Genomic DNA, 22,498 nt, shown 5'->3' with positions numbered 1-22,498 from the left:
TGCACCCCAACACAAACCCCTCCACTACCTTTATTGGCTGCAATGGGGAACCCTTATAAGTTCACCAGGGGGCCTTCTCTCTCCAGGTCAAGAGGCTGCTTTACTTGCTGGGGGGGGGTGAGGGGGTGCTTTACCTGCTCCCTAGAAGTCCCAGTCACGACCACGATTTAAGTTGGTGTCACGGCATCATGGGGTCAATGTGGTATGAGTGACCACAGTATAATGTGCTGTGACAGTATAATGTGCTGTGACATGGGGGGAAAGCAGGAAGGCTATGAGGAACCTAACCACAAGTTCCACCCTGCTCTGTTCCCACAACCCTTCCTATCCCTGAGGAGCAGGCTCTCTCTGCCTCGCTGCCGGCGTGCAAAGGAGCCAGGCACACCCTTCTTCAGAAACAGGGGCGGGGGGGGGTTCCCCCACTGATAGCACACAGTGTTCCCCAAGCTCATGCAGGCTCACTCTGCTCCCAAGTGCTCCTTTCTGAGGGCCCTTCACAGCATCTGCTGTCCCCCTCTCAGGTTAGGAGTATATGTAATAACTAATGACCTGCTGTTTTTCTCAAGTCCAAGGCCGGATGCCCTATATTCGACCATCCCCACAGCCCAACGATGGGAATCTATCCCTTATCAAGGCTGGCCTCATCCCCTGTGGCACTCAGTCCAGGCTTCACTCCCTTCCCTCACATAACTCTCCATGCCCTTGCTTCTCCCCTCCTGTCAGCCCCTTGCCCTCCTGCCTTTCTAGAGGGCTCCGTGTCTTTGCTAAGACACCATCCCTGCCAGACCCTTCCTCCTCTTTACCCCCACTCCACCTCCATGGGGCCCATGGTTCCTGACCACTCTGCAAACCAGCATGATGTCTGTGGACCACCAATTTGAATTTCTGCTATATGTAATACAAAGAGATCAGATTCATCACAAAGAATGGGGTTCTTTCTTCTTCCTATGTACACATTCCCAAAACCCTGTCATATATGCTGCCTTGTGTGGGCACCCAGGGGGCTGGAGAACTATATGAGAGGCAGCTTCTGTTTCTAAGGAAAACACTGGCATAGAGCCTTAAAAGAAAGAGTATTAATCTCATTACATACACAAACAAAAATAAATTAAAAAAATATGCACAACATAAACCATCAAAAGCAAAGTCAACAAATAGAAAAATGAGAAACATTTATAATCCATATCACAATTAAAAGGTCAATTCCCTTAATATATAAGAAGCCCTCAGGTGCCAGTAAAAGGATAACCACTCCATAAAAATACAGGCAAAGAATAGAAGCAAACATCCAAAGATATTCAACTTCACTTGCTAATGTGAGAAATACAAATTGCACTACCAGGGACCCAGAAGGCAGCCCTGGAGAATGATCTCTAAGGATCCCTGCCTCCTCTACTGACACTGGGTGTAATACCTTCCCCTGAAACGTGGGCTGAACTCAGTGACTTGCTTCCAGCCAAGAGAAGAAAGATGTTGCTTCTGTGATAAGATTTACAAAAGGTGGTTTCTGTCTTGCTAGTGGACTCTATTTCCTTCTCAGACTGCATGCTTGGATGATGCTGCCATGTTGGAGACATCCAGTGAGGAAAGAACTGAAGGTGGCCTCTGGGCAACATCCAGAGAGGAACTGAGGCCCTCAGTCCAACAACCTGCTGGGAGCTGAACCCCTCCCACAGCCTATGAGTGCCCTGGGATGATGCCACAGCTGTGGCTGACGTCTAGACAGCAGCCTCCTGAGAAATCTGGAAGCAGAAAACCTAGGTCTCCTGGATTCTTGGCCCATGGCAGCCATGAGGTAATCAGTGAGTACCATTTTAAGCTGCTAAATTTGGGGATGACATGTTGCATAGTAATAGAAGCTAATACAGTGTACAAGGAAATGCAATTTTCCATCTATCAGATTGTTAAAGATCAAAGAGTTTGAAAATAAACTACGTTGCTGAGTACTGGCAAGCAGGCATCTCCCTATGGTGCTGGAGGAAGTATAATTGGTCCCACCCCAAGGGTAGGCGATTTGGTGATATATCTATCAAATGCATGATGTTTTGACCCAGCACTTCTACTTGCAACATGTACCTTACTCATTTACTCCAGCATGTAGCAAACGTCAAGATTATTCACTGCAAGGAACTGTAGGGGGCTCAGTAGGTAGTCATCCTGACTCCTGAGTTTGGCTCAGGTCATGATCTCATGGTTCAGGAGTTCAAGCCCCAAGTCAGGCTCTGTGCTGAGCGTAGAGGCTGCTTGGGGTTCTCTGTCTCCCTCGCTGCCCCTCCCCTGCTCTCTCTCTAAATAAACAAACAAACTTAAAAAGAAAGATTATTCACTGCAGCTTTCATTAGCAAGACTATTTTAAGGTGTTGTTATGAGCTGAATCATGCACCCCTCCCCCAAACTGCAGTCTTAACCCCCAGCACCTCAGAATGTGACTGTATTTGGAGACAAGGCCTTTAAAGTGGTATTAAATTAAAATGAGGTCACAAGGATAGGCCTTAACCCAATATGACTGGTGTCCTTACAAGAAAAGGAAATTTGAACGCAGACATGCACAGAGGAACAACCATGTAAAGAGACACAGAGAAGGTGGCCATCTGCATGCCTCACAGAGAGGCCTTGGAAGAAACCAGCCCTGAGGACACCTTGATTTCAGATTTCTGGCTTCCAGAACTGAGAGAAAATAAGTCTCTGTTGTTTAAGCTGCCTGATCTATGGTCCTTTGATATGGCAGCCCTAGCAAACTAATAATTAAGTTTAAAAACACATCAGAAAAGAAATGGTTAAATAAATTCTGGTATATTTGTATAATGGAATACTGAACAACCATTTCTAAAAAAGGAAACTTTTAATGTATCTATAAAGAATATTGTAAGGTGAATATATTGTGTAGTGAATATACAGTATAGCTATACTGTGAGGTGAAAACACCAAAAGTCGAGTTTGTATATGCCAAAACTTGAAAAAAAAAGAGTGAGCAAAATATACAGAGACAGATGAACAGATATAGATATTTGTTTGTACGTGCATAAAATATCTTTAGGAGAAAACAAAACCAACTGGGGCCCAGTGGCTGCCTTGGTATAGACTGGGGACTTTGTCCCTGTGCATATTTGTGAACCTTTTACATTCTGAACCACAGCCTCTTTTCTCAGGGAGTTCACATTCAAGCCAGGGAGAGCATCAGATCCTGCACATGGTAAAAAGAAATGGCAAATATCCCAACATCTATAGAAGGTGACATGCTGGTGAGGCTAGCACCTCAAGAAAGGCTCCATGTAAGGCTGTCCATGTGAAACGGGGTGGAAGGAATATGGGAGGCCTCTTCCCTCAGGGTTAGTGGGAAAGAAGGCACAGGGAGAGGGCAGTCTAAGTGAGGCTGGGGGTTACCACACAGCTGACTAAAGCCAGCACCACTGGACAGAGCGGACAGAGGTCTGTCCAGTAGTGCTGGCTTTAGTCAGCTGAGCCATTGTGGCACCACTGACTGTTTTCACCTTCCCGACAGAACCAACTGTACACAGAAACCCATCCACAGGGCAGGGGACCTTCTCCTCTTCTCAGCTCAATCAAGCCAAGCCAATCATGGCCATTCCATTCTCTTTGCCAATTTTTGGTTTTGAAGTAGGACATGCCCAAATCTGCCAATGAGAAGTTGAAGAGTTTTGTTGGGGATGCCCAGGAAATGTTCCCTGTGCTTAAGAAGGAGGAACCAGGCGTAACTGGTGGCTCAGTTGGTTAAGCTTCTGACTCTTGGTTTCAGCTCAGGTCATGATATCACAGTTCGTGGGATTGAGCCTCACATTGGGCTCTGCACTGACAGTGAGGAGCTTGCTTGGGATTCTCTCTCTCTCTCTCTCTCTCTCTTCTTCTTCTTCTCTCTTCCCCTCCCTGCCCACTCTCTCTTTCCCTCAAAATAAATAAATAAACTTTGAAAATCAGTAAAAAAAAAGAAGGAACCAGAGCAGAAGACCCATTCTTCCCCCTCTGGATATGATGGGGCTATAAGGCAAAGCCAACTTTGGCTGCTGACTCGGCAGGAACTTGGAAAGATCCTGGTTCCTTGGAGTCATTGTGGGCCGGTTATGGTAGTATTTTACAAGCCTGGAATTACCCCATCTTGGAAATTCCATTTTGGGAGATGACAGACTTCCTTCTTATTTAATCTACTACAGGTGTTTTTTCTGGTATGTGTAGCTGAAACCATCCTAATTGATACAGCCAAGGTGAGCTCAGGATGTCTGGATGCCAGTTTGTGGAGTTTGGATTTTATTCCACAGTCAGTAGAGAAATCAACAGAGGTTTTAAAATTCAGATCTGCAAGGCACCTGGGTGGCTCAGTTAGTTAAGCTTCTGACTCTTGATTTTGGCTCAGGTCATGATCTCATGATTCATGGGTTCAGCCCTGCATCGGGCTCTGTGCTGACGGTGTGGAGCCTGCTTGGGATTCTCTCTCTCTCTCTCTCTCTCTCTCTGTCTCTCTGCAAACATGCAGGTCTCTTTGTCCCTCCCCTGCTTGCTCTCTCAAAAAATAAACTTAAGAAAATAAAAATAATAAAAATAAAATTCAGATCTGCATCATGGAGTTCCCCCTGAGATGGCAGTTAGGCCACGACCTTCATGTGGATCCAACAAACACATGAAAAAAACTGTAGAATGGGTATTTCTGCCTAATTTTATCCTCTTGAATTGTTGCATTGACAGAATATCAATGACAACAGGAGTTAACAGCAGTTAACCTTCACTGCCTAGTGCCAGGCCCTGTAACCTCCACTTCACAGACCTCGTAACAAACTTCAGGGCTCAGTTCTAATTTACAGAAGAGAAAACAGGGGGACAAAGAGCAACTTGTGTAAGTGACAAAAGTGGGACTCAAACCCAGTTAGACTAGCTCCAGAGTCTGGACTCTCAAGCAATTCAGCTCACTGTTATACTGCCTCTCCCTATATAATCTATAAACCTGTGTGTGTACACTCTAAACCAATGTGTGTACATTTAGGGGGTTGATATATATGGATGTATATATAAATATATAAGTGTGAGGTGTGTGTGTGTGTGTGTGTGTGTCTGTATAGGGGTACATGCCCCAGTGACACCATACTGACAGAACATTCACTAAAATAGGCATCTTGCAAATCAATGGTATTGAGAATGGACTGCAAGGAACAGCACCTGAAGTAAGTAGGGCGGTGAGGAGGCTGGGACACTGAGGTACTCCAGAGGCTACTGCAGTGCTGACTAACCATGTCAAGAAAGATGTGGACTAGGTCACCAGGAAAAAGGAGAGGGCTGGGGGTCTGGAGGGCACAGAGAGACCAAACATGCAGGCAGGGACTGAATCAGACTGGGATAGGTGCTCTGGTTTAAGAGACAGCCATCCTGGGGCCGGGCAAGTTCCAGGTGGATTCTGGGAGTGAGCTGGTGGTCACTGGTGCTGTGACGTCATGAGGAATTAGACAGCTGGGTACTGGAAGGGTCTTTGAGAACTCCAGACTGGAGCAGGGCCAGGCAGGTGGTGGAATGCAGTGGGATGGTGGGGACTGTGGCAAAACAGAGAACATGGCTGCCTAGAGGCAGCTGCAACCATCCACTGTGCAGTGAGAGAAAGTGGGGCCAATTATGCGAGAATTGCCAAGTTTCAAGACAAAACAGAAATTCAGACTTTTACATGAAATCTCTTGATTTTAGTGTTAGTGTAAAAAGAATTTAGGGGCGCCTGGGTGGCTGTCTATTAAGCATCCAACTTCAGCTCAGGTCATGCATGATCTTGTGGTCCGTAAGTTTGAGCCCCATGATGGGGCTCTGTGCTGAGAGCTCAGAGCCTGCAGCCTGCTTCAGATTCTGTGTCTCCCTCTCTCTCTCTGCCCCTCCCCTACTCACACTCTCTCTCTAAAATAAAAAAACATTAAAAAAAATTAGGGGTAGGTGGCTCAGTCGGTTAAGCATCCAACTCTTTATTTCAGCTCAGGTCATGATCTCATGGTTCATGGGTTCAAGCCCCATATCAGGCTCTGCGCTGACAGTAGGGAGTCTGCTTGGGATTCTTTCTCTCTCTATGCCCCTCCCCCACTTTCTATTTCTCGCTCTCAAAATAAATAAACTTAAAAAACACTTTTTAAAAATTTAAACCACCAGCCTTACTGCTAAGTGGTAGAACTGGGACTTAAATCCATGAGGGGCAGGGCCTAGGTCACCAGGCACAGAGCCCCTGGAGCACTGAGTGAGGCACAGGCCAGGAACTGTCACACACATCAGCCCTGCTTCTCCCAGCCTGCCTTACTCTAGACAGCCTCTGATCTCCGCTGACTGCTAACTAATAGGACAGATCTAGCCAGTTATGACTTAGAATATTCTTAGGGACTATACCTTTCCAGGAAGGACTTCTGAAGACCGCACTGATATGATAAAAGGAATGACAGTGTGGCCAGTCATGACTTAGAATATTCTTAGGTACTATGCCCTTCCAGGGAGGACTTCTGAAGGCCATACCGATGAAAGGAATGACAGTAGAAGAACAAGAAAGTCAGGGTACATTGGTAACTTTTTTGTCTGATGGGTAACTCCCAGTTCCTCACTCTGTGGCATTTCGGTAGGGCTGCAAATCAAGGCACCCTGCCTCCCCTCCAAGAGTGATGACAATGTAGTCAGGTGAGCCAGAGAATGTTCTCCCTCAGGGAACAGGAACTGGAACAGGAGTGCACACCTGACATCAGGATCAATTTTTAGAGACTGATGTGGACATTCACAAAGAAGTCTCTATTTTTTTCTAAGAACAAATGTATTAAGTTGAAATTAAATGCCAAGGGCCATCTTCCCCTCTATGTACAGAATCCTACCTGAAAATAAATCATAGATGAGTGGCAGAGAAAAAGCCAGCATCCTGCTAATCATTTAAGCACGTGGATCATGCCATGCCTGAAATCTAACCCCTTACATATTTCAATTATATGAGCTAATAAATTGTCTTCTTAAAGCTTAACCTGGGTTAAATTTAGTCTCTGTCACCAGTAACTACAAGAATCTTTCTCAATTTGTAGAAAAATGGTATTTAAGAAGAGGACGTCCTGTCCCTTGTCTCTTAAGCTGGATTCAAAGTGTAGAGGCCTATTCTTCAGGTATGGCATTCAACAGTGCCCCCAACACCACCATTCCCATTTATTTCCCTCTTACCCGGAAATAGTTCAAAAGCATACCAGCCCCAGACAGTCCCAGTCCTGCAAACATGAAGGGCACCATCACCTGAAGGCCAATGGACAAGGCAGTCTCCCTGCTGAACTCAGACCCCAGTGGTTTAGAGACCACCCTGTGCCTCTCAGACACACTCGGAGGTCCACTCAGACACACTTCTGAGGCTCCAGAGAGTCTTCCAGGGCTGAAGGCGTGTGGCAGAGCCAGCTCCTCTGGCCTCTGTCTGGTCTCTGTCCCATCCATGTGAGCAGAGCTGAGCCTCTGCAGCCTTAACCTGGGAGACACAAAGCAATAGTGGCTGATCAGAGGAGTTCCTGACCCTGATAGGACTGATACCCTGTAAGCCCTCAGGCCCTTCTGTCCAACAGAGGCTGGCATCATTCTACCCAGTTAATAGCCCCTCGCTCAGGGACTGCTCCACACGGTCTCCTGCAACCCCAATTTAAACAGTTTTTATTTAATATGCACGTTTGAGAAAAATAAAATATCACAGAAGAGAGCACTCAATATTTACGAATTCGAGTCAGCAAAACTGGTGGTATAGGTGGAGGAAAATTCTTTCCTCCAGAGAAGAACAAGATACCTAGCAAAAAATGTCAGAATCCAGTTTTTCAGAACTCTGGAAATTCACCAAAGGCTTGGAGCAATGTAGGAGTATTTATTAAAAAAAAAATGCTTAATCCTCAGCAAGAACAGCCACATTGTAGTGTCCATGGTGTTTGTGATATTTTTACTGTGCCTTAGTCCCACCCCCTGCTCTGCAGCTCTGCAGCACCCTTAAAACCCAACAGCCTGGAAAGAGCAGAATGGGCTGGAGCTTTTTCAAAGCCTCATTCTCAAAGGACTATCACTGTTTGACCTATCAGGTGGTTCACCGGAAAATGCCACTTATAGACTATCTGTATTTCACATTTTTTAACGTTTCTTTATTTTTGAGAGACAGAGTGCGAATAGGGGGAGGGACAGAGACAGGGAGACAGACCCAAAGCAGGCTCCATGCTGTCAGCACAGCACCTGACTCAGGGCTTGAACCCATGAACTATGAGATCATATCTGAGCCCAGGTCAGCAGCTCAACCAACTGAGCCACCCAGGTGCCCCTCACCTGACTTATAAAATTCACATAGTGTAAAAAACCTTTTCCCTGGGGGATATTTGTTGAAAACAATGATAAGCACTTCACAGCTGCCTAAGGCAGTGGGTAATAGCTGGGGTAAATAATACAGAAACCAAAAGCCTAAAAGGAAATGCTGGGGAATGAGATGCCTAAATTCTGAAAAGTTCCTAAAAATCCTGGGAATCTAGAAGGCCACTCATGGTGAGCTGGGCATATGCTCAGGAAAGAACCGAGAAGGTCCAAAGCTCTAACCCCCAGCTGATCTGGAGGCTCTGCATAAGCAGGTGTGAAGACTAAGGCAGAGCTGTGAATGACAGCACTATGTACTGAAGGTGTGCCCCAACATGCACACAGAGCCTCCAGGCAAAGACTGGGGGACTCATCACTTCCACACACGGCATTCAAGGAAATCTCTAACCAAGCATTACCTGACCACAGAGCAGAGTCCTCAGGAGCTAAGTACAACACAGAATACAAAGCAAAGAAGTCATTTAGAAAGGTTGCTAAACCAACAACAGCTACAGAAAGCAGCAATAACAAGAAGCCCTGAGAAGGGGGGAGAACCTTATTTCCCAAGTCATCACGTTATAGAATTTTAAGCATCTGGTTTTCAACAAAAAATAGGAGGCATGCAAGAAAACATGATACTATGACCTATGCACAGGGAAAAAGCAATTAAAAAAATATCCTGATGAAGCCCAGATATTGGACTAACTAGACAAAAGCCTGAAATCAGCTATTTTAAATATGTTTGTTGGAGAAGTGGATAAAGTACACCGAAGATGGCTGATTGGACTAAAACAAACTCTGGTCTCTAGCTTAGAGACCCCTCTTCCGGTTTCTTCTTCCTTTGTTTGCTGTGCGCCCAAAACCCCCCACAGATATGGAGGCTGTTGGCTATAAATTACCCTCCCCACTTGCATTCCGGGCTGAGACCTTTGGAGAAACAGTCTCCTCTGAGCCCGCCGGTGTAAAATAAATCTCCAATCCACCAAGATCTCTGAGTGCTGCTTGGTTTTTCTGCCAGCGTTCCAGCCTGGTTCCCTGACCGGGAAACCCAACCGCGCTGGCCCATTGTTGCCACTGGTTTGGGAGAACAGAGAGGTGGTGATGGAATGAGGCATCGCAAGTGAGAGCACGCACCCTGCCTAAATTTCGGCAGTCTCCTTCTCTGTCCCCTTCAGGCCGGCCTTGCTCTGCCATTCCTGCTGGACTCTTGGAGACTTGGCAGGTGAGGACCTAGACCCGATGTTGGAACTGGTAAGGTTCCAACAAAGCAAAATTTAAAAGAGCCTCATGATCAATCGCTATTCTGGCTGAGCTTATGTAAATAATTAGGCCAGATTTGTTAAGACTGGATTTGTTCTACAAATGCATTGGTCTCAATTTGGCTATCTCTGGAAAGGGCAGGTTTTAGAGAGAACAACTATGTTTCATCAATGCACCATTATGGATGTTAGATTCTAGTTATGATTGCCTTTAAATGTTTGTTATTTGCCTAAACTAGACTTGAGATAAACTTCAGAAAACTGTCACAGCATTTCATATAGAGGCAATCTTCTGTGCTTGTTATACAATGGGGATAACAATAAGATATGATATTCAAAAACTGGAAAACAGGATGGATCTCTAAATATGCAAACCATATATTCCCTAAACCTGACCTGACAGTTACCAGAAACCCACCCCTTTCAAAGACTTGGAGGTGGGCTTTACAGACATACAACCAAAGAGAGGATTCAGTTTCAGGTATCACCCCATGGGTCTATCACTCCAGAGCTAAGAAGGCCAACTCGGAGGAGCCCTCAACCTGGCGAAGTGATCCAGATCCAGTCAACCCGCTTAAACTGACCCTCAAAAAGACACTGGCCCTTGAGATCTCCAGCCCTGATCCAGCCATGCCCCAGAAGTTGGCTGGCCTGCGCATGACAGAAGCTTGAGGAATCAACACGTGGACCGAGCCTAGGGGTTTGGATGCAACTCTGCCAGCCCTTGCCCCTCACTGGGGTCATAGCCCTCATCTAACTTCTTACTGTTGGGCTGATAGAGACTGCACCAACAAGCTAGAGATGGGACAAAAGATGCATGCTGGGTCTCACATACTTCCTCTGGATGGGAGGATTATTAAGTATTGCCTGTATATTATGATAACCTCTCTCACATTCACAACTGCTGCTTACCCACTTTGCCCCCAGGATTGTTATATGACAATAAGTGAGTCAAGGGCATTCAGCGCCTTCACCTCCCTCCACAAAGATTGCTACAAGGGAAAAACACCCACTCTCTGTCAGTTACCTGGTGCCCCAAGGACTAAGTATTGGACTGTAGAGATAACCCAAAATGTCAGGAACCCATGTCACAACAAGGACCTCCAGAGAGGGAAGCTTGCTATACTTACCTTCCTCAATGGGGGAATCTCGGGCAGGGAAGGGATACAGGACAGGGCCCTTCAAAAGGTTATAAAGGATACCCAGAACGGGGTAATATAAGCCATAAAGGTGACCACTCCCCCGGCAGCCTACCAGGGTTTGAGCCTTTCAGCCCTCAATCAGATGCTTACCAATTCTCCACTCCAACGTTGGACTAACACTACCTTACCAATCCTCCATAAAATAGATAATCACACCCAAACCTGCTGGATGTACTTCCCCTCAGCAGGAGGGCTTACTTAGCCACTCCTATCCCTTTTATCTAGGAAGCTCCTGAAAATCTCAAAACCAACACTTCTGTCTTAATTGGACCCCTGGCCACTGGGATCCGTCTCACAAATGCCAACAATCTAATCTGTCCCTGAAGGTATGAACGGTACCTCTCTTTACGGAAGAAATATAACCTTAAAGAGGAATACAACCCTATGTTCAACCCCTGGGGTGTTCTATCTATGTTCTAATTCGGCCTACCAATGCTTACAGGCCAACTGGACTCAGAGATGTTTTTCCATCTTCCTAACCCCAGAGATATCCGTATACACTGAAGATCAGCTCCTAACAACTTTTAGGCCCACCTCCTGGGCTAAATGGGCAATCCTGCTACCCATTCTGATAGCAGCAGGAATTGCGACAGGTATAGGAACTGGAATAGGGGGCATAGGTTCATCCATAGGACTATACCATAGACTATCTCAAGAGCTAAATGAAGACATGGAACAAGTGGCAGATTCTCTGGTAACCTTACAAAGCCAAATAAACTCTCTGGCAGCAGTGACCCTCCAAAACAGGTGAGTCCTGGACCTCCTCACTTCAGAAAAAGGAGGGACTTGTATCTTTCTGGGGGAGGAATGTTGCTATTTCGTAAACCAGTCAGGAATAGTTACAACTAAGGTTAAGGAACTCAAGGAAAGAATTCAACATAGACAACAGGAAAATATCAATCAATGGAAAGGATGGGATCTCACAGACTGGGCATCCTGGCTTTCTGCCCTGGTAGGGCCCCTCCTCTCCATAATGTTACTTGTATCCATTGGCCCCTGTATACTGAATGCCATGGTATGTTTTATTGAAAACACTTGCTTGCCAAAGTACTGCAAGACTTCCGAGAGTACCAACCTGTATATCTTACCGTTCCGAGAGTACCAACCTGTAAAATTGAAAGGTGATGCCTACTAAAAGTTTTTTAAAAAGGCATCAAAGGGGGGAATGTTGGAGAAGTGGATAAGGCACACCAAAGATGGCTGACTGGATTTAAACAAACTCTGGTCTCTAGCTTAGAGACCCCTCCTCCAGTTTCTTCTTCCTTTGTTTGCTGTGTGCGTGAAAACTCCCACAGATATGGAGGCTGTTGGCTATAAATTACCCTCCCCACTTGCATTCTGGGCTGAGACCTTTGGAGAAACAGTCTCCTCTGAGCCCACTAGTGTAAAATAAATCTCCAACCCACCAAGACCGCTGAGTGCCGCTTGGTTTTTCCACCAGTGTTCCAGCTTGGTTCAGTAATATGTTCAAAGAACTTAAACAACCATCCCTGAAGAACTAGATAAAGTAAAAAAATGGAGTCTAACCAAAATGGAGAATATCAAGAAGGAGATAAAAACTATTTTAAAGAAGAACCAAATAAAAATTCTGGAGTTGTAAAATATAATGGCCCTAGAGGAGTGCAATGGTTGATCTGAGCAGGGAGAATAAAGAACAACTGAACTGAAAGCTAAGTCAACAGAAATTATCCAACCTGAAGAAAAGAAAGAAAACAGAATGAAGAAAAATGAACAAGTCCTCAGGGCCCTTGAGACAGCATCAAGTCCACCAGCATGTATAACGGGAGTCTCAGGGATGAAAAGTTAAAGGGGTCCAAAAGAATATTTGAAGACATAATGCACAAAAGCTTTCCAAATATGATCAAACTTCCATATTCAAGAAGCTCAACAAATCACAAGTAGAATACAAGAGCACAAATTACAAGAGATCCACCGCAAGACACACCACTATCAATCTGCCAAAAGTAAAAGACAGAAAATCTTGAAAGCAGGGAGAAGCTATTCTTCATGACAAGGACTCCTCAGGAAGATTAACAGCTTACTTCACATCAGAATCCATGGAGGACAGAGGCAGTGGGATGACATGTTCAAAGTGCTGAAAGAATAAGACCTTCAACCAACAGTTCTGAAAAGCAGAAAAAGGATCCTTCAAAAATGAAGGACAATTAAGAGATTCCCAAATGAACAAAAACCAAGAGAATGTGCCTCTAGCACACCTGCCCTACAAGAAACACCAAAGAAAGACCAAGAGGCTGAAATGAAAGGACCTAGATAGTACTTTAAATTCATGTAAAAAAATAAAGAACACTAGTAAAGGTAACTACATAGGCAAATTAAAAAAAATGTATAAATGCATTGTAACTCTATTTTCTCTTATCCAACTTAAAGACAACTGCATAATTCAGTAATTATAAATCACTATATATAGGTACACAATATACACAAATGTAATTTGTATGACAGGAGGAGCACAAAGTAGGAGAGAACAGAGCTATATAAGAGCAAAGTTTCATATACTAGTGAAATTGAGTTGCTATTAATTTAAATTACAATGTTATCTAAGGAAGGAATTGTAATCCTCAGAGCAACCACTAAGAAAATAACTAAAATATATATATATATTTAAAATAACAAAGGAATAAAAATAATACATTAGAAATTATCCACCTAATACAAAAGAAGATAGTAATGAAGGATAGAGGAACAGAACGAAACCATAAGATATAGAAAACAAATGGCAAAATGTCAGATAGAATGCTATCTTATCAGTAATTACGCTAAATATAAATGGATAGGTCAAAAGTAAAAAGGTTTTTAAAACATATACCATGCAAACAGTAACCAAAAAAAGGGGGGGAGTGACTTTCCTAGCATCAGACAAACAGACATTAAAACAAAATTGTTACTACAGATAAATAAGGGCATTTGATAATGGTAAATGCATCAATAATTGTCAAAAAACATAACAATTATATACACCTAACAATATAGCCACAAAATACATGAAGCAAAACCTGACAGAATTGGAGAGAGAGAAATACAATTCAGTAATAATAGGAGACTTCAATACTCTACTTTCAATAATCTACTGAACAATCAGAAGATCGACAAAAAAAGGGAAGACTTGAACACTATAAACAAATCAGATCATACATGTATAGGACATTCCACCCAACAATAGCAGAATAGACATTCTTTTCAATATATACAGAACATTCACTAGGATAAACCACATATCATATAAAAAACACAAAATGCAATAAAATTACAAATAAATAAAAGAAAATTTGGGAAATTCACAAGTTTGTGTAAACAACACACCCAAATAACTAAAGGGTCAAAGAAGAAATCACGAGGGAATCATAAAATTATTTGAGATGAATTAAAATGAAAATATAGCATACCACAACTTATGGGATGCTGGGAATACAGTGCTTAAAATTTATATATGAAAAAGCAAAAAATAAAAGAGAGAAGCTTATATTAATAAATTGATCTTTCACCTTAAGAAAAATGAGAAAGAAGACTAAACTAACACAAAAAAAGTAGAGGCTGGGAAGCAATAAAGATTAGAGTGGTAATAAATGGAATAGAGAATAGAAAAACCATAGAGAAAATCAACAAAACCAACAGTTGGGTCTCTGGAAAGATTGACAAAATACACAAACCTTTAGCTAAAACTGACCAAGAAAGAGAGAGGATGTAAATATTTAAGAGGGAACACTACTTCTGAACTTACAAATATAAAAAGAATCGTGTCTGTAGTGTAGTGGTTATCACATTCACCTAATATGAAAATAATAATGAGGGAATACTATGAACAATTGTATGCCAAAATGTTAGAAAATCTACATGAGATGGACAAATTCCTACAAACACACTGACAAACTAATTAAGAAGAAATAAAAAAATTAAGAGACCTGTAAAAATTAAAAGATTGAATTAGCAATACAAAAAATTCTTCCACAAAGAAGATGGCTTCACTAGTGAAGTTTACCAAGCATTTAAAAAAGAATTAACACCATCCTTCACACACTCCCAAAGAAATTGATGAAATGGGAACATTTGCCTGATACCAAAATCAGACAGAGCCAACCTAAGAAAACTACAGACCAGTATAAGAGCCTTATAAATATACACACAAAACTCCTCAACAAAATACTAACAAAGTGATTTATGTGGCATATAAAAAGTCTTATACAACATGACCAAGTGGGATTTATCTCAGGAATGCAAAGTTGGTTCAATTTGTGAAAATCAATGTATTACACCATATTAATAGAATGGAGGAAAAAAAAAACCGATTCACTCAATAGATCAGAAAAGCATTCAGCAATATCCAACACTTTCATGATAAAAACACTAAAAAAAAAATCACTAGGAATTTAAGGGAATTATTTCAATATGATAAAGTTTATCTATGAGAAACCCTCGGTTAACAAACTTAACGGTGAAAGATTGAAAGCATCCCCCTTAACATGAGGTACCAGACAAGGATACCTGCTTTTGCCACTCCTGTCCTATTGCATTGTACTTGAAGTCCTATCCAGCACAATCAGGCAAGAGATGAAATAAAAGGCATCCAAATTGGAATGGAAGAAGTAAAACTAACTGTTTACAGATGACATGATCTTGTACATAGAACATTCTAAGGAATACATACACACACACATACAACTAGTAAGTTCAGCAAGGTTGTAGGATACAAGATCAATTTTTTAAAAGTCAGTTTTATTTCTATACACTAGCAATGAACAATCTAATAAACTAAGAAAACTGCATCTGCAATAGCATCAAAAAGAATAAAATACTTAAGGATAAAGGTAACCCCAAAAAAGTGTAAAAACTTTTACCCTGAAAACTGTAAAGCATTGTTGAAAGGAATTTTGAGAAACCTAATAAAATGAAAAGATATCCTGTCCTCATGGACTGAAAGACTTATACTGTTAAGATGGTGATATTTCTCAAACTGATCTACAAATCCAATGCATTCCTATCAAAATTATATTCATCTTTTTCACAAAAAAATGACAAGCTAATCCTAAAATCCATAGGGAAATGCAAGAAAGCCAGAATTTTAAACAATCTTGAAAAAAAGAATACACTTCCTGATTTCAAAACTTACTATAATGCTACAATAATCAAGAGAGTATAGTACTGGTATTAAAATCAAAATATAGATAAATGAAATAGAGTTGAGAATCCACAAATAAACCCATGCACCTGTGTTCAATTGATTTTCAGCCAGGATGCCAAGGCTATTTAATGGGAAGAGAAGAGCCTCTTCAAAAATGGTGCCAAAATAACTGGATATCCACATGCAAAATCATGTGTTTAGACTCCTACCTCAAACCATATACAAAAACTAACACAAAATGGTCCAAAGCCCTAAACCTAACAGCTAAAACTATAAAACATTTAAAAGAAAACGTAGGTATAAGTTTTAGTGACTTTGGATTAGGTAACGGTTTCTTAGACATGATATCTAAAGTAAAAGCAACCAAAGAAAAATTAAATAAATTGGGCTTCATCAAAATTTAAGTTTTGTGGGACACTATCAATAAAGTAAAAAGACAATCCACATAAAGAGAGAGAATATTTGCCATGTAATCTGATAGGGTCTAATATCCCGAATTTATAAAGAATACTTACAACTCAACAATAAATCCAATTTAAAAACTGGCAAAGGAGTAGAATGGCCAATAAGCACATTAAAAGATGCTCAACATCAGTTGTTAGGAAAATGCAAGTCAAAAACACATAAGACACCACTTAGCATAATGTTTTCCAGGTTCACTGATGTTGTTACATCAAGAAGTACTTCACTCCTTTTTATGGTCAAATAATATTCCACTGTATGGATAGAACACATTTGGTTTATCCATTCACCATGTCATGAACTTTTTTTACTTTTTGGCTATTACATGAACATAGAACATATGCAGGTCTTTGTGTGAACGTGTATCTTCTGTTCTTCTGAATTATACATTTTGAAGGGGCAAATTTTATGGTATGTGATTTACAAATAAATAAAAATATTCATGAATTATTTATGGAATAGGTAAAGAAGCAGAACACTAGCAGCTTCCCAAACTCTCTGAGCCCCTAACAATAACCTTTATTCCTTATCACAGGGGTGACTGTCCAAACTCTGGAAAGAATCACTCCTCAGTTTCTGTTTCATCCGTATTTAGTGTTACCAACTAAGAATACAGCCCTAAATAACAGTGTTTTGCTTACACTGCAATTTAGATCAATAGTCACATTCCACTTATTCTTCAGGTGTGGTGTCTTTTACCCGACATGAAGATTCTTGCATTCAGCCATGCTGTAGAACCACAATCCATCAATTCTACTCCTGAAGAACCATCCCTTTCCAAAAAAAACCCACAAAAAACAAAAACAAAAACAAAAAAAAACCCAAAAAACCTGATTGCTTTTTAACACAAAAGTAATGTGTTAATAAGAAATATAATTTAGACAGCACAAAGATATAAATAAGGATGTTTAAATCACTGACCATGTTACTGCCCCCAAATAACTAATGCTAAATCTAGTGTATATCCTTCCAATGTGTGCACACACACACATGCTATTTTTTTAAAATCAATGTCCTAGATCCTGGGTTGTTTTATTTCATAAAATGTATACATCTGTCCACCCCTATTTTTAGCACGGATATAATTTTTATATAATTTCTCATGTCATCCTTGATAGTTCACCCAGTGGTTGGTAAAACCTTTTTTTGCCAGAGGATTTATAGACTGAGGAAGAATAGAGGAAAGAACACAGCAGGGACAAGTCGCTACATGTTTTAACTCCTATCCAGCCCAAGGCCACCAGCCCCAGATCCCCATTGGCAAGGTACCAGGAGCCCTGCACTGAGTACAGCAGTTTTAAGTCAGCAGAGATGCTGGGCCTGTGAGGACAGCCTGTGCTGTGAGCAATGAGTAAGGAGGACACAGGAGAAGCCTCACATCTTTGGGGACACCTCTGAAGGTAGAACAGTCCACACACACAAGGCTACAGAACCTGGGCGAAGGCAGGCTTTGCTCAGCTCAAAAAAGCAATAAACTACAAAAAAAAGATGGAAATTACATATTACACCATGAGTTCCCCCTCCTAAAGGCTTTACAGCAGCCCAGCAGCAAAACAGGAAACGTCTGCTCTTCTTGCTACAGGGTACCACCCTGGCTCCTGCCCTGGTCCTGCCCCTACAGAAGTCACCCTTACCTGGTTGGTCCAGGCCCAGGTCATTCATTCAGACTGAGGCCCACACTCCATCTTCCCAGTGGCTTTCTTGCCCTAGACCCTCTGAGCCTGAACCTTGAGGCAAATTAACCATTCTTTTCAAATTCACAGCAAGCTGTGAAGCAACAGTGGTAAACTGGGTCAGGCATACATAGGAGGCCTGGCTACAGTGGGGAGGCAGGTAATGGCGCTGGGGGGGGGAGGGGAAGAGTACCAGTCCTACCACCACTGGAGCTGATGTGGGAAAAAAAGGCAGAAGGAAATGGCATATAGAACTAAATTTCCTTATAACCTGCAGCCCACTGACAATTACTTGAGGCTGGCAGAGTAAAATGTTTCTCCAGGAACTCTTTGGAGTTAATGCTTTGCTACAGGGAAAAACCACCTTAGCTTGACAATGGCTAGGACTCTCGTATCCTATGAGTCTTCTTTGGCATATGAAAATCTCACTGGAAACTTCCCCCGGACTTTACCTCCCCCAGTCTCTCCTCATGGTCCCAGGCAGTTCTTCCTACCCATAGGTCCTGTCCTCATGCTTCAATAAAAATCACCTTTTTGCACCAAAGACGTCTTCAAGAATTCTTTCTTGGCTGTTGGCTCTGGATCCCACGAACCCCACTATCACCCCAAAATCTCATCCAGAGCAACATACAGAACAAACAATAGGGTCTCAGGTCCCCATTCGGCTATCCTATGTGGCTCCCTTCGAACCCAAGGGGAGAAAGGATGCTTAGTAGAATAGGGTTGGGGAGGGGACAGTCCCTGAGTCCCTGCAGTGCCAGATACTTAATCTCTTAAAAAAAAACAACACAAAAAACAGACACAGCTACCCAGGACCCATGCAGCAGCCCTTCATTCTTCACCCTCACAAATCCTGAGAAGGGCTATCACTGCCTCTCCCCTGGGCCCTGGAGCCCACCTTGGCCTTCTCAAGAACTAGCACTAGCAAGGTCTCCTTTCCTGCCTTTTCAGTTTCTACGCACTCCCTCTGCGGGATCCTCCAACAATAGGACCTTGCACGAGAATCTGCCTCTCAAGTTCCCTGGACCCCAAGCCATCCTCTAGCTTGTACCCTATTTCTCTCCTCCCTTTCAGGGCACAATGAAAGAGACATGTCCATACTGTCTCTATGTCCTTGCCTCTGTGCTCAACACCCATTTGGCTCCTTCCTGCACACGTGGTCCTTGCTGAGACCAGCGGTCACCTGCACGATGCCAAACAATCCCCACAGACCTCAGTGTGCCCAACGTCTCAGCCAGATTCACTAGGGCATGAGAGACTCAAGGACTTGAGACTTGCCCACCGTGGCCTCCCCACATCCTTGTCCCCACAGTGTGCCCCCCACCCCTCTTGCATGTGGCTTTAGCCCCTGCTCCTTTTTCATCCCTTCTCCTCCCTCCTGATAAAGTCCAGTCCAGCCTGCACAGAAGAGCTGCTGACCATCAAGAACAACGCCCTGCTCTCATTTCTGAAAATGGCCACACTGGTGCTGCCCCCTTCCTGCTACATCTACAGGAACTCTGACAAATACCTTCCCCCTAAAGCCCTTAAAACATTCTGCCCACCTCCCCCTTGTTAAAAGGCTCTTCTGGAGCTTTCCTGTGTTCAGCACTCTACAATAAAGGCTAGGTTAATGGTGCTGGGACTGATTTTGTTTCTCCTGGGCTCCTAGTGTGTGCATGTCAAGAAGCCTTTGATTGCTGAGGCATCCATGTCAAAGGCAGCTCCTAGCAAACCAACCCCAGAAGGCCCCCTCCCATCCATGAAGCTCCCTTTTAGAAAGTCCTGAGTAATCTAGATCACTGCTTGAGTGACTCTGCTGCTCCCTTCCCTTATCCAACTTCTTGCTCTCATGTTTTAAGCCATCCGATAATCAGTGAACCCATGAAGCCCTAGTTACCTGTCCCAATAAATGCAGAGCCCCAGGCCCACACACCCTCCCTTTCTCTCTACTTTAGACTGCACTGCGTGGCTGTGTGGCCCTCGGGCATGCCATGGACCTGCCAGGACCTGTGAGTAATAAATCTTGTTTTCCAAAGTTCCCTGATGACTGTGCTAAGGCACTTCCTGCAATAATGTAACAAGAACCACAAGGTCTGATCCAGCTTCAACAATGGCTCCCGGAGGGGAACCCGCAAGGGGATCACCACAAGGAGTATAGTCCCAGCAGGCATTCCTGGCCTGTAGCAGCACTGTGGAAAGGCTGATATGATGTCACACCATTCTTCTTCCAGCTTAGGGTTGCCAGATTTCACAGATAAAATGGGACATAGTTATGCTGAAAAGTGAGTCACTGTTTCTCTCAAATTCTGTGTTTTATCTGGCAGCCCTTCCCAGGTTTCCACGCATGCCTCATTTTGTCCTACTCCATGGGTGTCCTGTCTCTTTTCCTGGTATGGCTTCTCCCTCTGATCTCTAACGCTGACACTCCAGACTCTCCTCACTTGTCTTCTGTCTACAGCCTGTGCTTGGACTTCCCCCAGTCCCAAGCCTGAAGTAACAATGATACACTTCTACTACCTCCCAATCACGTCTCCCAGCTCAGCCCTCAGCCCAGGATCCAGACACGGAGAGCCAGCTTCCCACTCAGCGGTCTGAGAGGCATCTCAGGCACCCTCGGTCTAACACAGAGCTCCCAGTATCCTCATTCCACCTCTCAATCTCATCTTTCCCATGAAAGGCATCACAGCCACCCAGCCAGTCAACACAAGAGGAGAGGATATAAACAGAAAGGGCTTGGGGTGCAGAAGGTATGGATATAATCCTCTGGACTTTATATGTATGTCTATATTGTTCAGACTTCTTCCCAATGGATGTGCACTATTAAAAGAAAAGAAAAAAAACCACCTTTATTTTTTAGAGCAGTCTTAGGTTCACAGAGAAATTGAGAGGAATGTACACAGAGTTCCCATATACCCCAACATCCCACATGAGACAGGAGCATGTTACAACTGGTGAGCCCACACTGGCACATCATGATCACCCCAAGTCCAGTTTACAGTAGGGGTCACTCCTGTGTTGTAGTCGATGGGTTTGGACAAATGTAGAATGACATGCATCCATCATTATATCATACACAATAGTCACATTGCCATAAAAATCCTCTGTGCTCCACCTATTCATCCCTCTCCTCCTTTGGTGCATGAATGATTTATCATCCATTCAACAAATGTTTTCTTCCTTCCTTTTATGCAAGGAGTTTTCTAGGCACCAAGAATACAGTGGAAAGCAAGACAGATAAAGGTCCTGCTCTCAGGAAATTTGCATTCTAGAGGCAGAGACAGAAATAAACAAGAGAACAAGTAAGTGAACAGGATAAATTAAATGCTGTGAATTGACAGGGACTATCCTGGGAAAGTGTAGGGTAGGGTGTGGATGGAGGATCAAAGACTCAAGAAGAGAGGGTGACATTTTAATGAACCTTAAGTATAAAAAAATTTCCCCTGTGCAGGGGTGCCTGGCTGGCTCAGTCAGAAAAGCATGTAGCTCTTGATCTAGGAGTTGCAAGTTTGATCCCCACACTGGGGGTAGCAATTACTAAAAAATACATAAATAAAACTTTAAAAAAAGCCAACTGTGCAAAGATCTAGGGGAGGAGCCCTGCAAGCAGACAACAGCGAGTACAGAGGCACTGAGGTAGGGCAAATTTGGTGCTTCCAAGGAAGGAAAGGCAAAGAGGCCAACAAGTCTGGGGTATGTAGATACAAGAGGATGGCAGGAAAGGAGGACAAGGCAGCCAGTCACCTAGGGTCTTACAGGCAGAGCAAGGAGTACATGCTTCTTCCTCAGAGTGACTGTTCATGTTTTCAAAAGACAACTCTGTTGCTTCCCCCACTAAAAAGGGATCAGGGCCCCTGAGTGATGCCAGATGACCCCTGTGAAGCCAAAGATACACCCCAGCAATCCACAGAACATTGAGAAATGATAAATCACTGTTTAAGTCCCTAGGTTTGGCAGTACTTTGTTATGCATCAAAAGATAACTGACAATGTTCCAGCTCTGTGATTTCATTTACAGTTTAGCTGCCCTCCTCTGGGGGTGAGAGATGGTGCTGAGCTGAGGACTGCCAATGTGGGAGAAAAATCTTAGCTGCCCGTGACACTATGTACTTCAAAGATAGTTGGGTACAGAGCATCAAACCGCTGGAAGTCCATGTGAACTCTAACCTTAAAACAAGATGTATTTTCTGGCTCTGACACTTCTAAAAGTAGTCCAAAGCAACAACATGTCCCCCTAGTCTGGGGGCCATGTATCTCTGCACTCAGATTTTCATGTCTAATACTCAAAACAGGACTCTTGGAGGACAATGAATCCCATAACTTGGGGCAGGAGAAAAATTGAGACGGCTCTGGAACACTCTGGTGTTGCTAGAAAATAAGATGCTTTCAAAGGTGTCAGAGGAGGGACTAAAATGACAAAGGAACAAAATTGTAAACAGACTACCACTGTCAATCGGTGACAACTTCAGCATCTAATAAT

General features: G+C 43.2%; 1 protein-coding gene across 1 annotated transcript in view; it reads right to left on the bottom strand.

Moving 5' to 3' along the window:
• Positions 1-7,425, bottom strand: part of LOC124523372 (solute carrier family 41 member 3-like) — a 68,742-nt gene extending 61,317 nt beyond the window's left edge. Inside the window, exon 1 of the mRNA XM_047095206.1 lies at positions 7,165-7,425. Within this exon, the coding sequence (XP_046951162.1) occupies positions 7,165-7,425 (261 nt within the window). The remainder of the gene's footprint in view (positions 1-7,164) is intronic.
• Positions 7,426-22,498: the final 15,073 nt, after the last annotated feature.

The sequence above is a fragment of the Lynx rufus genome, unplaced genomic scaffold (genome assembly GCF_022079265.1).
Source record: "Lynx rufus isolate CCGP_SWC_20201006 ecotype Redwood Valley unplaced genomic scaffold, mLynRuf1.p SCAF_4, whole genome shotgun sequence".
Classification (NCBI taxonomy): Eukaryota; Metazoa; Chordata; class Mammalia; order Carnivora; family Felidae; genus Lynx; species Lynx rufus.
The sequence above is the reverse complement of the archived record's forward strand: the minus strand, read 5'-3'. Positions and strand labels throughout refer to the sequence as shown.